This window comes from Lontra canadensis, unplaced genomic scaffold, assembly GCF_010015895.1.
Source record: "Lontra canadensis isolate GAN:19392208 unplaced genomic scaffold, GSC_riverotter_1.0 scaffold1, whole genome shotgun sequence".
NCBI lineage: Eukaryota > Metazoa > Chordata > Mammalia > Carnivora > Mustelidae > Lontra > Lontra canadensis.
Genome location: NW_022630995.1, coordinates 64,686,794 through 64,700,771, shown reverse-complemented (window position 1 = coordinate 64,700,771; position 13,978 = coordinate 64,686,794). Strand labels below are relative to the sequence as shown.

At 57.0% G+C, this 13,978-nt stretch overlaps 1 protein-coding gene across 1 annotated transcript; it reads right to left on the bottom strand.

The window, feature by feature from the left end:
* Positions 1-2,408: 2,408 nt before the first annotated feature.
* On the bottom strand, positions 2,409-6,551 carry GPR78 (G protein-coupled receptor 78). The gene is given in 7 exon segments (XM_032852851.1): positions 2,409-2,527; positions 2,530-2,623; positions 2,677-2,793; positions 3,218-3,352; positions 6,109-6,219; positions 6,337-6,422; positions 6,425-6,551. Coding segments are annotated over 7 exon segments (789 nt in total).
* Between the last annotated feature and the right edge of the window lie 7,427 nt (positions 6,552-13,978).

Sequence of the window (13,978 nt, the reverse complement as noted above, 5' to 3'; positions counted from 1 at the left end):
GACCCAGTGGGAGAATTCAGTAATCCCCTCTGGGACCTACCTCTCTCCTCCCCAGTTAAGTTGGCAGGAACTGTCTCTCACCCAAGTCCTCTTGTCCCAGGGAGGATGAGGTCACGCCGCCACCAAGTGGCCTGACAGGGCAAATCCCAGGCAGCTTAACCCTTTCCCAGGGCCAAGGGCTGTGCAAGTCCTCCCCGGCCCCCAATCCCTGCCCTGCCCAGCTGCCCCTGGGACATTTGGCCAAGAGGGGCAGGGCAGCACATGGCTGGGCCCAGGAGAACCAGCAGGTGCAGACACAGCCTGAGCCTGAGCCTGCAAGAGCTCGGTTGCTCGGCCGGGTGGCAGAACGCATGGGGTCAGCTTGCAGCACAAGTCGCTGGGGGGGAAGCCTCAGGGTGTCATGGAGAGAAAATGGACTCTGCCATCCCTCATAGGTCACTTCCCCAGGTGGCCAACCCTGAGCCCGTGAGCCTGGAGACCTCCACGGAGAAGAGGCTGTTGCCCATCTCGGGGTTCATGATTAGGGGAGTCCCTCTGCAGCTGGGAGATAGTTCCCTTGGCACCCCTCCTTTGGTGCCCACCTGAAGGGTCCAGGCCCATGGGCGCAGCACCCAGACCCCACCCCTCCCCAAGCTTCTTCTGGGACAGCACTCATCTTCCTGAACTTAGGGGGCTTAACTCCTCCAGAGAGCTCTCCGGAACCTGCTGGGCACTGGGGAGACATTCTCATCACACAGCCCCAGGGGAACCTGGAGTTGCAACTCTTCAGGGTGGGGAGTGCTTCCTGCCCTGTGGAGTCTCAGGCTCTCTGGGAATTAGATGGGAACTAGGGACCCCCCACCCTCCTGTCCCACAGAAGAGCATGTGCTGTGCTGTTAGCTACTGGCTCGTGCCCTGGGAAAGCAGAGAGTTTGCAGGAGGACTGAACCCCCATGGGGCGAGTCTAGTCCCACGCTTCTCGGAAACCCAGCAGGGACCCACTTTCCTGGTAGTTAGACAGCTGGCTTCAGGCTGCTGCAAAGGCAGCACTTTTCCCTTTGCAGAGAAATGAGAGACCTTTGAATAAAACGTTTATTGATTCACACGGCGCTTGGGACATGACACCATTTTGCAATACATTTACGTGCACATGGAAAGGATCTTTCAAATATTTAAAAAAAAAAAAAAACCTGCATGCTCAAGGTGAAAGATAACACGGGGAGTGAGAAAATGTTCTAGAATGCCCAGCATGAACACGACTAGTGGCCCTTGCCCGGGAGGCACCTGTGCCTGAGTGGTCTTCTGGAAAATTCCCTGGTGGCTTCAGGGAAGGCAGAACAGGAGAGAAGCCTTCATCCCCTTCAATGAGTGTTGTCTTGTCCCAGCCGTGGCATTTTCTAAGGGACAGGGTACATATAGTCCTCCACATGGATTTAGGGCTTCCTGGCAAGTCTGTGATGGTGGGCTCCAGCCCAGCTGCCTGGCGTGCTTCTCCCCCCAAAGAGGTTCCCGGGAAGGAGAGAGGGTTCAATCTGCAGGTTCACAGCCTGGCTCTGAGTTACATGTGAGGCAACAGAGACGAATTTCTTCTTAGCAAGCACTTGGGGGTGCCCAGGGGACTCCAGGCTCCAGGCCCACGTGCCTCCTGTGAACCAGGTCAGTGAAGCCCAGCCACCCCCTGTCCCCCACACCTGCAATGGCCAGCCCAAGGCTGGAATGTGGCTTTCCTCGAACTGCCTGGGTGGGTATTTTTTTAACTGCTTCCTGACCACATACTTAGTTATTATTATCCCTAAAAATAATTTGTTTCCTTTGAATTGCACTTTATAATTCTTAAGGACTTAAATATATCCTACTGGCAGGGAGGCATTGGAGAATCGCCCAAAGCAGCCAAAGGACCCCTCCGGGGGGTGGGAAGAACTTGCCAAGCTGGGTCCAGCAGGCTGTAGACTGTCCCTGCCGCCCCGGTGGGCCCCAAGGAGTCTGTGTGTGTGTCTGCAAGGAAGGGGCTCAGGACCTGGGCTGGGGGAGCAGTGCTGTGGGCTCTGCAGCAACCCATGGGACGGGGGCCTCCCAAGCGTCCATCCTACCACGTGCTGGGCCCCATCCTGCAGCCCAGCCCCGGTTCTGCAGGGGATGGCTGGGGCCCGACGAGGAGAGCAAACGGCCATGGAGAGGGAACGGTGCCCATTCACCCCTCATACAACACGCCCTGGCGGAGGACCTACAACACGCTGTGCGCCATTCTAGTTTTGAGCCATGAACTGTAACAGATGCACACACAGGTCCCGGACGCTGTCCTGTGGGCCCATCTAGTGACAGGGACTGGGATTCCCTCCCCCTCACCGCCAGCCTGAGGGAAACCCTAGCCTCTCTTGGCTCCCCCCGGTGTGGAGCAGAGTGGCTGCCGTGGGAAGCAAGCCCCACTCTCAGCAGCCAGTTGGGATGCCAGCCAGGACCCACAGGAACCGCTGGTGGAGCTGGGGGTCCATGCAGAGGTTGGCCGTGGCCCTGCTGGAGCTCGGGTACTCGCTCAGGACCCCCCAGGGCTAACGGTGACAAAGGGCACGCGCTCCACTAGGCTGTCTGGTGGATGAGCAGGTATTTTAGCAGCAGTAACCACGCCCACATACATACCTGGGCGCTAGAGGTTTGGAAGGCTCTAGAACCACAGAGAGTACAGACGACAACCCTTACCAGCTCTGTGCACGCTCTCTGAGCCTTAGGCACGTGTCTCCAGTGACGGGCGTCGGGGGCGGAGCTTGGGGACAGCACAGCCAGGTCAGCGTGCGGAAAGTCTTGCCTGGCGGGCACCTGCCACGTCAGACACAGGAACCAAATCAGAGCCTCAGGGCCCCTCGAGTGGCTGGCGATTTAACCTGTGAGCGTTCCTACACAAGGGCTGTGCTGTTGCTCCCGAAAGAGTCTCTCTCCCCCTGCAAGGCGGTGCTTTTGTTCTGGTCTTTTTGTAATTGCTGCAACTGTTTTTGAAATCTTCTCTTGGGAGTTGATTTCAGAACTGTGACCCATTCTTAGATTCTTCCGTGGACACCTTGAAGGTGGATTTAACCCGGTTAGAAATAGCACAGAGTCCCCCTGAGCTCCGCCGTGGTGGTGTGGAGGGTAAAGGAGCTGGGAACTCGGGGACTTTCCTCTTCTGGTTCTTGGTCATCGCCCTTGGGTTGTATTGAGTCAAACGCCGGAGTGGATTAAGATCCCAGGTGTTCAGCATACTCACCTCCAGAAGTCCGCAGTCGGGGGTGGGGATGGGGATGCAGATGGACACAGACCCAAGGTGCTGCTCCCCCAAACTTAGTCCCTTCCTACCCCTCCCTCTCTGGAGATACCGCCTGTCCCCATTGACCTGCAGTTCCTGCCATGAGAACAAAGAGCCCCGTGAGGCGGGACTAAACCTGGCCCAAAGCCCGGCCCACAGGAGGTGCTCAACAAACACTGAGTGAGTGAACGAGAGGCACCCCTTCGTGAGCACTCCTGGCAATCTGAAGAGGTTCTCTTATCTTATGCATGGTTCCCACAAAGGGCTTGGGGACATGCATCACAGACAAGAGGGTGTGAGCTGCCTACGTCCCCCAAGTGCACACAGCAGAAACCGGCCTTCCAGTGTGTGCACTGAGGCTCTGCCTCTGCAGCTCTTCTTGCTGCACACGTGTATGCTCATGCACACGCATGCTCCCATATACACACGAGGGTCCTCGCAACCGATATGACATGAAAGTGAAAGCCAGCCATCGACATAGAGTGGCTGGGAAATCAAGGCTCCCTCATTACTCATTCACAATCTCAAAGCAAACACTGAAGCCGGGTCATGGGAAGGAGCTCTTGAAACTCCAGCACCCACCCCTGCACATGCACACACACACACGCGCGCGCGTGCATGTATACGCATGTGTGCACACAGACACTGTACCAGATCACTTTGCCGGCTCCCGGGAGAATGGCATGATTGTCTCTCCACAACGGCACACATGAGACAACATAAGAACATGAGATTACTGGCCAGGCTTCATGGGATGAAGCATGATGACGTCTATGGTCCGTGAGAGATCCACGCTGTGCTGGGGCCAGATGGTGGGGGTGGGGCGCCAGGAGCCATGGGACTCCACACTCTGAGCATTGATTCCAAGGAGCTCTCAGCGGGGGCTTGACCCTGAGGATGGAGCCTGCCTCACTTGGCACGGACAATCCAGAAGCCTCCCCCACCCGTGGGAAGCCTGGGTGCTCTCCCAGTCATGCCTAACAACCCAAATGACCCGAGGGGGCAGACAGCCTGAACAGACAAGTCAACTGCCCAGGGCATCCTAGAGCTGCCAGTGGATGCTTGTTGGAACAAACCAGGAGCATGGCACCATGCCCAGTGCCCCCCGCCCCTTGGGTGGGTGGCCCGGGCCAGAGGCTGAGGACCTTCAGCTCCTCCCAGGAGCCACTTCCCTCAAGGTGTCCTTCTGCTTTAGCCCAAAATGGGATGTGGGGACCGCCCAGGGAGGTTGACTCCAGCAGGGGCCTGGCCACAGAAAGAGTGCCACGAACCCCAGAGGCGGGAACACAGACCCATCACACTGGCCCCCCTACATGTGGTCTCCCCAAGTCTCCTATCAGCTCCAGGTCAGGATCTGCAGGGAAAGGGATGGGAGGAAGAGCAAAGAAAACACTGACTCAGTGTGACAGTGACCTTGGCCTGGCCCTTCCCCCAGTATCCCTGAATCCATGCCCAGGGGATGCTGAGTCTGAGGCCTGGATTGACCCCAGACCACCTAACTGGCTCTAAAAGCTTCCTACAACTGAAAAGAGTCAGGCCCTAGCTCAGAGACCCCACCCTTGCCTGGCCCAGCCTCAGCGTCCTGGAGAGGGGCAGCTTTCTCATTGACAGCAAGGGTGTGAGGCTGCTGCTGTCTCCATCCCGGGGCCTTTGACAAGAGCTCAGGTGAGGCCCTGGCTGCCTCAGGTGCAGAGGAAGGGCAGCTTCCCTCCAGGTCCCCAGTGGGGAGACCTCAGAGGCCTGCCTACCTGCCTGAGGTTGAACCCACTTCCCAGCAGCTCCCAGGACAGGGGCCTGAGGGCCCAGACTCACTGGGTCACAACTCATGAGGCAAAGCTGATGATGAGAGACCCACTGAAGAAGCCAATCTGCCTGGCAGCCTCGGGTGGGGGTGCTTGTGCTCACTGAGGCAGCGCTGGGGGCACGGAACAGAGGACAGAAGTTAGGGCACCCGAGGGTGGGGGTTAGAGCTAGCACAGATCCGAGAGTCAGCGTGGGCCGCTTCCAGGGGGACGTCCAGGCCAGAGAGCCCAGGGACGAGAGAGAGGAAAGACAATGGAAAGAGCTGTTTTGTTAGTAAAGGTAACATAACAGAGGTCTGGAGACCTGGAAGGAGGGGACGATGCCCACCTCCTCCATAAGCTGCTGCCCTCCCCTCCCCACTAGCTCTCTCTTTCCCTGGGACAGAGGGTCTAAGTCAGTCCTGCAGAGGGAGGAGCACAGCTGGATCCTCACGGAGGGAGAGGACCTGCGTCCTAAGGCAGTAGACTGGTGGGGGGCTAGGGGAGGGGGCAAGTCCGGGGAGGGAAGGTGGGAGAAGGGGCAACCACTAGCAGTAAATCCAGCTGGAGAGTCCATGGGCAAATGCACGGCAAGCCGTGAGAAGACAGAACCCGGCAGACCCTCCCCAAGACCTAGACCCCACAGCAGGGAAGGGCAGTGGGTAAACAGGGCAGAAACTGGAAGGAGTGTTCAGATCCACACCCACCTGCCCCAGAAGAGGAGTGACTGACTCCTCCCACGGTAGGGGGAGAATGCTTGTTTCTCCGGTGGCTCAGACCTCACAGCTGGTACAGAAGCTCACTGTGGACACGGACTCCACAGTGACTCCATAGGCAAACACAGACACTAAGAAGTGCCTGGTCCTTCCAGTGTGTGGACTCACTGAGAGTCCAAAGAAGCAGGTGCAGAAACCCGGTAGCAGCGTGCAGGGGAAGCCACACAGTGACAGAAGCCCTGGGGCAGGTGCCTTGCCTGCAGGCTTCTGGGAACTGGCCACCAGTGGGGAGCGCAGGAACCGGGTGCAGCCCTCTGGGCTGGGTGGGATGCAGGTGCAGGAGCAGCACAAGCACCTGCATGGGGACGATGTCGAGGTGCTGGCAGCGGCCCTGTGCCACCAGCAGCATCCTGCACCTGGGGAGGCCGAGCACCGGGAGCAACAGCACAAAGCCGGCAGTGTGGAGCTGGCAGGCCACCAGTGGGAGAAGCAAGCAGGACACGAAGGCTCCCCTATAGAGGAGCCATGAGCAAGAGAGCACTGCAAACAGGAAGGCCAATGACTGTTCCCACACCTAGGCCACCGCCAGCCACTGTTCTGCACTCAGCACCTCTGTGCTTGATATGGAGTTGGACTCCAGGAAGGTGTCCAGGAAGCCCACAGCCTGGTTCCGCTAGGCCCAGAAAACAGCCCCCAGATCAGAGTGCTCAGCAGCTTGAAGGGTCTGTCAGATGCCGCCAGCAGCTGGTGGCCCAGGGACAGGTTCACCAGTAAAGCGTCCAAGCCGCAAGGGCGCATGTGCAGCCCTCTCTCTAAGTGCCGCGGAGCAGCCCCAGCGACACAGTCAGCGGTGCCTTTCCCTGGCCCCTGGCGCAAGCGGCTGGCCAGGCTCCCAGGGAACAGCGGCTGCAGATGCCGCGCTCATGGTTCCGCTCCGGGCGCAGGAGGGGAAAGTGGGGCGGTGGACGGGCGCGCTCTTGGAGTCCCGGAGATCCACAGCCCACGATCACGGTTCGGAGCGCCGTGCGAAAAGGGGTGGCAAGCACGGAGCCCCTGGCAAGTACGCAGCCAAGCGCGCTGTGCTGCTGAGCTGGGAGGGTCCCGGCGAGGGGGGCGGAGGGCAACGCACCGGTCACCTCCTGCAGCGCTGTCCAGGGTGCTGAACGCGCTCGCCGTCTCCCTGCCCCGCGCCAAGCTGCCCGCAGCACCATCCCGCAGCGAATCTAGGGGGGAGGGGGAGGGGTCCTGGGGTCACGGAGGTCTCTGCAGTCGCCACATGCAGCGGCTGGAGGGAGCTCCACGCCCTTCTGTCCCACACCAGGACGGTCCTTACAAGGGTCACACCTCCTCCTAATCCAGAGCCTCCTGGCCCAGCTGGGATGCTTAAAAGCTGTCCACTTCTCCCTGGTTGTGTTGCCTTTTTCAGCGCACCTCCCCCTCCCCTGTGCTGGCACCAAACTGGAGTGTTCCAGCAGTCTTGGGGCAAGGGGAAGCAGGGAACGGCGGCTGAGGGGCAGGGAACTGTGCTGGATGGGCAGACAGAGCTACAGGAAGAAAGCCCAGGTGTGCCTGGGTGGCGGTGCCCTTTCCCAGCCCCAGTTCAGGGCCAGGGATTGGATCTCTGTTTGCTGAACAAGAAGGGTGGCAAGAAATGGAAATGGCATGGGAAGAGAAATGAGGGAAGGAAGGAGAAAGGGAAGGAGAGGTAAGGGAGAGAAAAGCAAAGAGGAGGAGAGAGGGAAAGTGGGACAGCCTGGGAGGCATGACTCCCTGCTTGGTGCAGTATGGAACCCCCTTTAGAGCTGAGCTCTGCCTCTCCAGCTAGCTCCTGGAGGCCCTGGGAGAAAGGGTCTGTCTCTCTCTCCCCCTCTGCTGCTGTCTTTGGGCTCCTGAACCTGTAGGAATCTTCCAATCCCTTCAGTGGCCAGTTGGCAGGACAAGAATGGAGGGAAGACACTTGGAAGCTGCCAAGTTCTGGGAAGCTCTTTGGCAACTTCTCTTTTTGGCAGCCCTGACATGAAAGGAGCCAGAAGGCAGTGGCCCTGTCTTTCCCCACTCACCCACTCTCACTCAAAGGTTCTGCAAGCCTGGCCCTCTCCCAGGGACAGAGTGTGGCTAGTGGGGAGGGGGCTCACCTTCATGGGGGTCTCCCTGGTGCCATTGCTATAAGGACTGGAGAGAACACAGGTGGCTGGAGGAATAGGGTGGGCAACCTGCACGGTCCCCTCACCCCAGCCACATGGCCTTGGACAAGTCATTTCTTGGGTCTTCTTTTCTAATATGTATAACAGGGATATTAATAACTATCAATCACACCTGACTTATGTGGTTGCAATTAGGAGTTAACTAATAAATATAGAGAGAGGGTTTCAAACAGTGCCCGGCACGCAGTGAGTAGTCAGAGAAATGTCAGCCTTTAACATGACTCCATTTTGTAGTTGGGAACAGGGAAACTTAGATAAGTCAAGTGTCTCTTCCAACCTCACATAACTAGAAACCAGGGGCTCTGAGAACCAAACTCAGTCCTTCTGGCTCTGACCCAATATCCCGTCACCCTTCCAAGTGACCTCCTACAGAGGATATCACACCAATTCCAGGCCCAGCCTCCATCCTCCAAAGGCAGTGGCTTCCTCTCTCGCTCTCTCTCCCACTAAATGCTTTCAAATCCAAGAGTAATTCTCATCAGATCAGACCTTGTCTGACACCAGAGCTGTAAAAACAAAGCTGTCCCTCCTGACTATCCTGGGAAGAGCAGGCAGCTCTACAACCCCAGATGTTACCTGGGGCACTGAAGGTGGCCATGACAACAAGGCCGCAGGGGTTTCGCCCATCCCTCCATGACTCCATGACTCCAGTGGCCATCTGTGTATCAGCGGGTCAGTGGAGACATCAGATGCTCCGTGGGGAGACTTCAATCCAGCCAGTGACAGCAGCTCCTGTGCCCTTTGAACATCTCCAAGGAGAGACAAATTCCAGGCAGGTTGCTTGGGGGGCCAAGAGCAGCATTCTGAGACATGAGTGCAGGAAAGCTTTGCCCATCAGTGTTACATAAAGGCAAGCCATCTGTTCACCCACAAGGATTTCTGGGTGCCCCATGTGCATAACGGGACTATGTCAGACAGGACACAGACTGTGGAGATTAATAAGATTTGATCCTCACACTTTGATGAGCAGAGAGGAGATTGGACAACATAAGACCTGAAACACAAGCTCACTGACCTCCTATAAGAAATAACGATTTTGGGGTGCCTGGGTGGCTCAGTCGGTTAAGCGTCTGCTTTTGACTCAGGTCATGATCCCAGGGTCCTGGGATTGAGCCCCACGTTGGGCTCTCTGCTCAGCAGGGAGCCTACTTCTCCCTCTCCCTCTGCCTGCTGCTCTGCCTACTTGTGCTCTCTCTCTCTGTCAAATAAATAAATAAATAAATAAATAAATAAATAAAATCTTTTAAAAAAAGAGAAATGATGATCTTATTTTTTTAAAGATTTTACTTATTTATTTGAGAAAGTCAGTGAGGGCAGAGGGAGAGAGAGACAAGCAGACTGATCATGTGTGTCCTGAGCTGAAATCAAGAGCCAGGTGCTCAGCCCACCGAGCCAGCCAGATGCCCCATTGATCTTATTTTTTTAAGACAAATGAATTGTATCAATTATAATGAAATACTGTCACTTGTGAACCAACTCATGTCCACAAATGTGCATTGGAAGTTTGTTATGTGTACTCAGGGAGGAGGAAAACATGTGTAAGTAGAGAAAAGAACAAGTACTAATGGAGGGTATCAAATTTTACTTAATTTTAAGCATATTTCATGATTGCACTTATCTCTTTTAACTGTATTTAGTTCCACCGCAGCCCCCCGGGGATGGGTATTCCTGCAGTAACTGGTACTCTGTTGATAAGATCACAGGGCTCAAACCCAGGGGGAAGGGGCAGCCCAGGCAGTGAGATCTGAGCCCTGAGGCTCTGGGGGACAGGGGGGAGTGCAAAACGTAAATATGGACCTCGATCCACCAGTATGGTCCCTCCGGTCCTCGGCCTTTCAGGCAAGCATCCCCAAGGAATAATCTGAAATATCAGGAAAAGTGCAGGGAATGGAAGGCAGGAAAGAAAGAGAAGTGGAGGAATCAGTGCACAGCAGAAAGCCAGCAAATGGTTACTAGGTTCCCCCAGGGCAGAGTGGGCTGCTGCGGCTCACAGGCGTCCGTAGGGTTCAGCCTAGTGTGTGCTGTTTGGTGGAAACCACGGGAAACATGTGGCCGTCTCAGCCCTAAGCAATGCCTGGGAAAGCAAGGATGCGATGTGCCCGCCCACCAGGGCGGTCAGAGACATGGCGGGATTATGAGCACCTGGGGTTTGTTCTGCTTCCTCATACTTTCCTATAACTCCCGCATTTGCTGTAGGAGCAGGAGCTGCGTGACAATAGGAAATCGCTCAGGAAGAAAGGTCCTGTTGAAGTCCTCCGTCAAAACTCCACGTGGTGTTGTCCCTTTTTCAGCCCAGACTCTGCCCTCCATGACCAACTGGTTGGTCAGCTTTGGAGCATCTTGGTTTTATAAAACTGTGGTAGACATGATTGTCCCTGGAAGGGGAGGCAGGGAGCAGAGAGAGGAAGATGTGGGTTGAAATTCCCCAGGCTTGCAGAGGGGTGGGTGACCAGATGGGCACGCCTCGGACACCACGCTCATCATCATAAATAAACTTTCCAGTCAGTTCCTTAGTGAAGCACAGAGGGTCCCAGAGCCCTGGGGAGATGGCATCTGTGCATGCAGGACAGAGATAGGAACAAGCCAGAAACCGGACATGACCCTGGTGGACAGAGGCTGTGGCAGAGGGAGGCCCAGGGCTCCCCCAGGGCCCCCAGATGGCTCCTGACACAGCCTGGTTCTCCCCAGAGTCAGGACGACAAGACTCCAGCCAAGAAGGGGCAAGTACGAGACAATTGGATAATGCAGACAGGTTGGTGGGAAGCTCATGGCTGTGGACCATGACGGGGACAGATGTGAGGAAAGCTCAATGGCAGACTGTGTGAGCTAGGTCTGTCCCCAGGGCTGTGGGACAACCCCCTGCCAGCCCTGCAGGGGCTGTTTGGATCTTTGGTCTGGCGGCCCTGGAGACCTTTGGGGTCTTGGCCTGTGCAGCCTGGGTTCCTGCTGCCCGGAGCTTTCCGCAGAGGAGAGCCCCACCCTGAGTGAGGAACCCACAGATGGAGGAAGGGGAGTCTCAGAGAGGTCCCGGAGGTGGCCTGGTTCCCTTGCCTACCTGGGCCGCCTCCATTGGTCCAGAGACCCCAGAGCCTTCAGACCACACCAAGCCCTTTGCCTGGTTTTTCCCGCTGAAGCCCTTGAAAATCAGGGATCCCTGCTCAGATGCCCCTGCTTTCCCATCCCACCCCTCCTCCTGCAAGAGGCAAAAGGAGAGCCTCCTCTTTCCTAAAACACAGGAACGGAAGGATTTCCAGCGGGGCTGACAACCTGACTCAGTGTCAGCCGGGGCCAAGTTTGTCTTCCGACAGCGGGGGAAGGCGCCGGGGAAGGAGGTTTCTGCTTTGGAGCCATTTGAGCCTGGGCTCAGATCCCTGCTCTCCAGCCCTTCCGAGCAAAGTGAACTTAGACTCTGCGAACCTCTGTCTCCTCATCTGTGAAACGGGAACATGACGGCAACAGACTGAATGTTCGTATCTCCAAAAGTCACGCGTGGAAACTCTACTGCCCAGGGAGGTGGCCTCAGGGAGGCGGGGCCTCTGGGAGGGGCTCAGGTCCTGGGGGCGGAGCCTCTGCTGTATTGCACATTCATTGGCACAGCTAGTCCCACCCACCCTCCATCCGTCTCCCAGAGGCCCCGCCTCCTGAGGCCATCACTGCGGCGGTAGGGTTTCCACGCATGACTTTTGGGGAAACGGACGTTCAGAATTGTGCTCCCAATTTATAGATGAGGGGACTGGGCTCAGGAAGGCTCAAGGTTCCCTGATCAGAAGGGACGGAGCCGGGATCTGAGCACAGATGATGAGCAGCCCCAGGCAGGACTCCCCTTGGCAGACAGCCAGGTAAGCCCCAGCCCCACCTCTGATGGTAGAAGAGGAGACAGCGAATGCTCACGAGCTGCTCTTTCCACCTCTTCCTGGCGGTCCAGGGAGGTGAGGGGCCTGTGCCCACGCTCCCTCTGCCCACACCTGTTCCCACAGGGCTTGCAGATCGTGACCAGGTGAAGGTGCAACAGAAATCACTTGAAAAATCGTTAATGCACTTTACAGACAACAGAAGGGTCTTATGTTCCTTGTTTTGGCCCTGGACAAATCTAGTCCCAGAAAGGCCAGGGCACTGGCCTTGGCCCACCTAGCTGGGAGGGGCCAAGTGCTTGGACCTTGGGGCCGTGATGTGGGCATGGCGGGCCCCTCCACTGCTCTGTGTCTGGTGGCCAGACTAGGGGAATCCTGCTTGCAGCGCAGTCCAAAGCTTCGCCCCAAGAAGAGACCTCAAATTCCCTGCCAATTTGTACGTCATGGATCCCCCTGTTCCTTCTGTTGTGGGCACAGCTAAGCAGCACCTGAAATCCTGAAGCCCTTCTCCAGGCGGATACAGACCCCTGCCCTAGGGAGCAGCCCCCACTGGTGACAGAGATGGGCACAGGTCACGAGCCCCCAGAGTGTGATGAGCGGTGTCATCAGCAATCAGAACTGCAGACTCCGGGCTGCCTGAGGGGAATAAGTGTCCGGCAGAACAGGTGAGCCTGGCTTAGACACTCGGTGCCTGCCTGGCCTCGGACAGAAGGAACAATGGACAAAAACTAATAGAACCACAGGACAGGTGCTTCCTAACTGTGGGTGTCCCGTCCCTCCCCAAGCCCCAAGGGCGAGCACAGGGAGAGGTCACCACCAGCACATCCCGTGGTGGCTCGCGTTGCTGGGGAGGGGCGGGGAGGGCGGGCTCCCCATGCCATGGGAGTCAGCAGTGGCCTGTGGACCCCTGGAAGAAGAAGGGCCGGCTCCCGCCTACTGCAGCAACACTGCCTCATCCAGGGGGCCCAGCAGCCAGAGTCCAGGAGGGGCAGCCAACAGACCCCTGTGCGCAGTGAGGCCAGGGTTGGAGAGGAGCAAAGAGGGGTCCCCCAAGCTCTTAGAGGGGATCACATCTAAACCAAGAGCTGTGCTCGGATGGTTAGCCAAATGAAGACCATGGAATGTTCTCAGCAAAAGGGATCGTGTGCGTGCAGGAAACTGAGAGGCACCCTACCTGGTAAGGAACTGGGCTCGATTCCCAAGGTGGGGGGCTCCTTGTGCTGCTCTGTGTTGCTGTGCTGGCAGGGCACAGGGGAGCCCCCAAGCTACCCCACTTGGCCCAGAGAGGAGACAGCAGACCCCAGCCTGGGCCCCAGCAGGGAAGGAAGGTCACGAGTCCCATTTCACAGATAGGAAGACTGAGGCCAGCGGTGGCCTCCTCCTTCCTCGCATGGCTTCCTTTGGATTATATCGACTTTGAGGCAAGTCATTTCTTTGTTTTCATACCAGGAAGAACCCTTTTCAGATTGAAATTCCTTCCAGGAACCCTGCTTTCTGCTTCCTCAGGGAAAATGGTCAGGCCACCCCCATGCTGAGAAAGGACCCCGGGGGCTTCTCACCGCTGACCCCAGTCCCCTGCACCACTCGCTCACCCCAGGCCTCGCTCCTGGCCCTTTCGACCAGCCTGGCGGGGAGGAACTCTCACAGGTGCTCTAAAGGAGAGAAAAGTTCAGGGCAGGGAGCTGGAATTGCCAAAAGGGGGACTGGGGGCTGTGACTGTACTGACGCCAGCAAACAGACAAGGTGACACGTAGTTCCAGCCTCCCAGCGATTGCGGTTACATCGGGAAGAAAGACAACTGAGTTCTGCACACTTAGCTGGGAATGCAGCTCCTGGAGAGCAAGGAAGGTGGGCACAGCATGCCCTGCACCTATCTGGTTGTGGGCACTAAAAATAGGCTGATTCTTTAGCTGGGGGACCCATGGGGTCCCATTTGGGCAGGTTTGGATCTATGCACCTGAGAACCCAGGTGTCCAGACTTCTTACTGAGCTGATGAAATGGAGAAGACACATGAGATGGCGTAGCCCATGTTACGTAGGGTCTTACTCTGAACCGTGTGTGTGCACATACGTGCGTACGTGTGCTGGTAGGTGCGGGTGTGGGCAGAGGGGTGTGGAGGTGAGCATGTGTGCAGATGCGCATGGAGGTGAGCGTGTGTGCAGGTGAGTG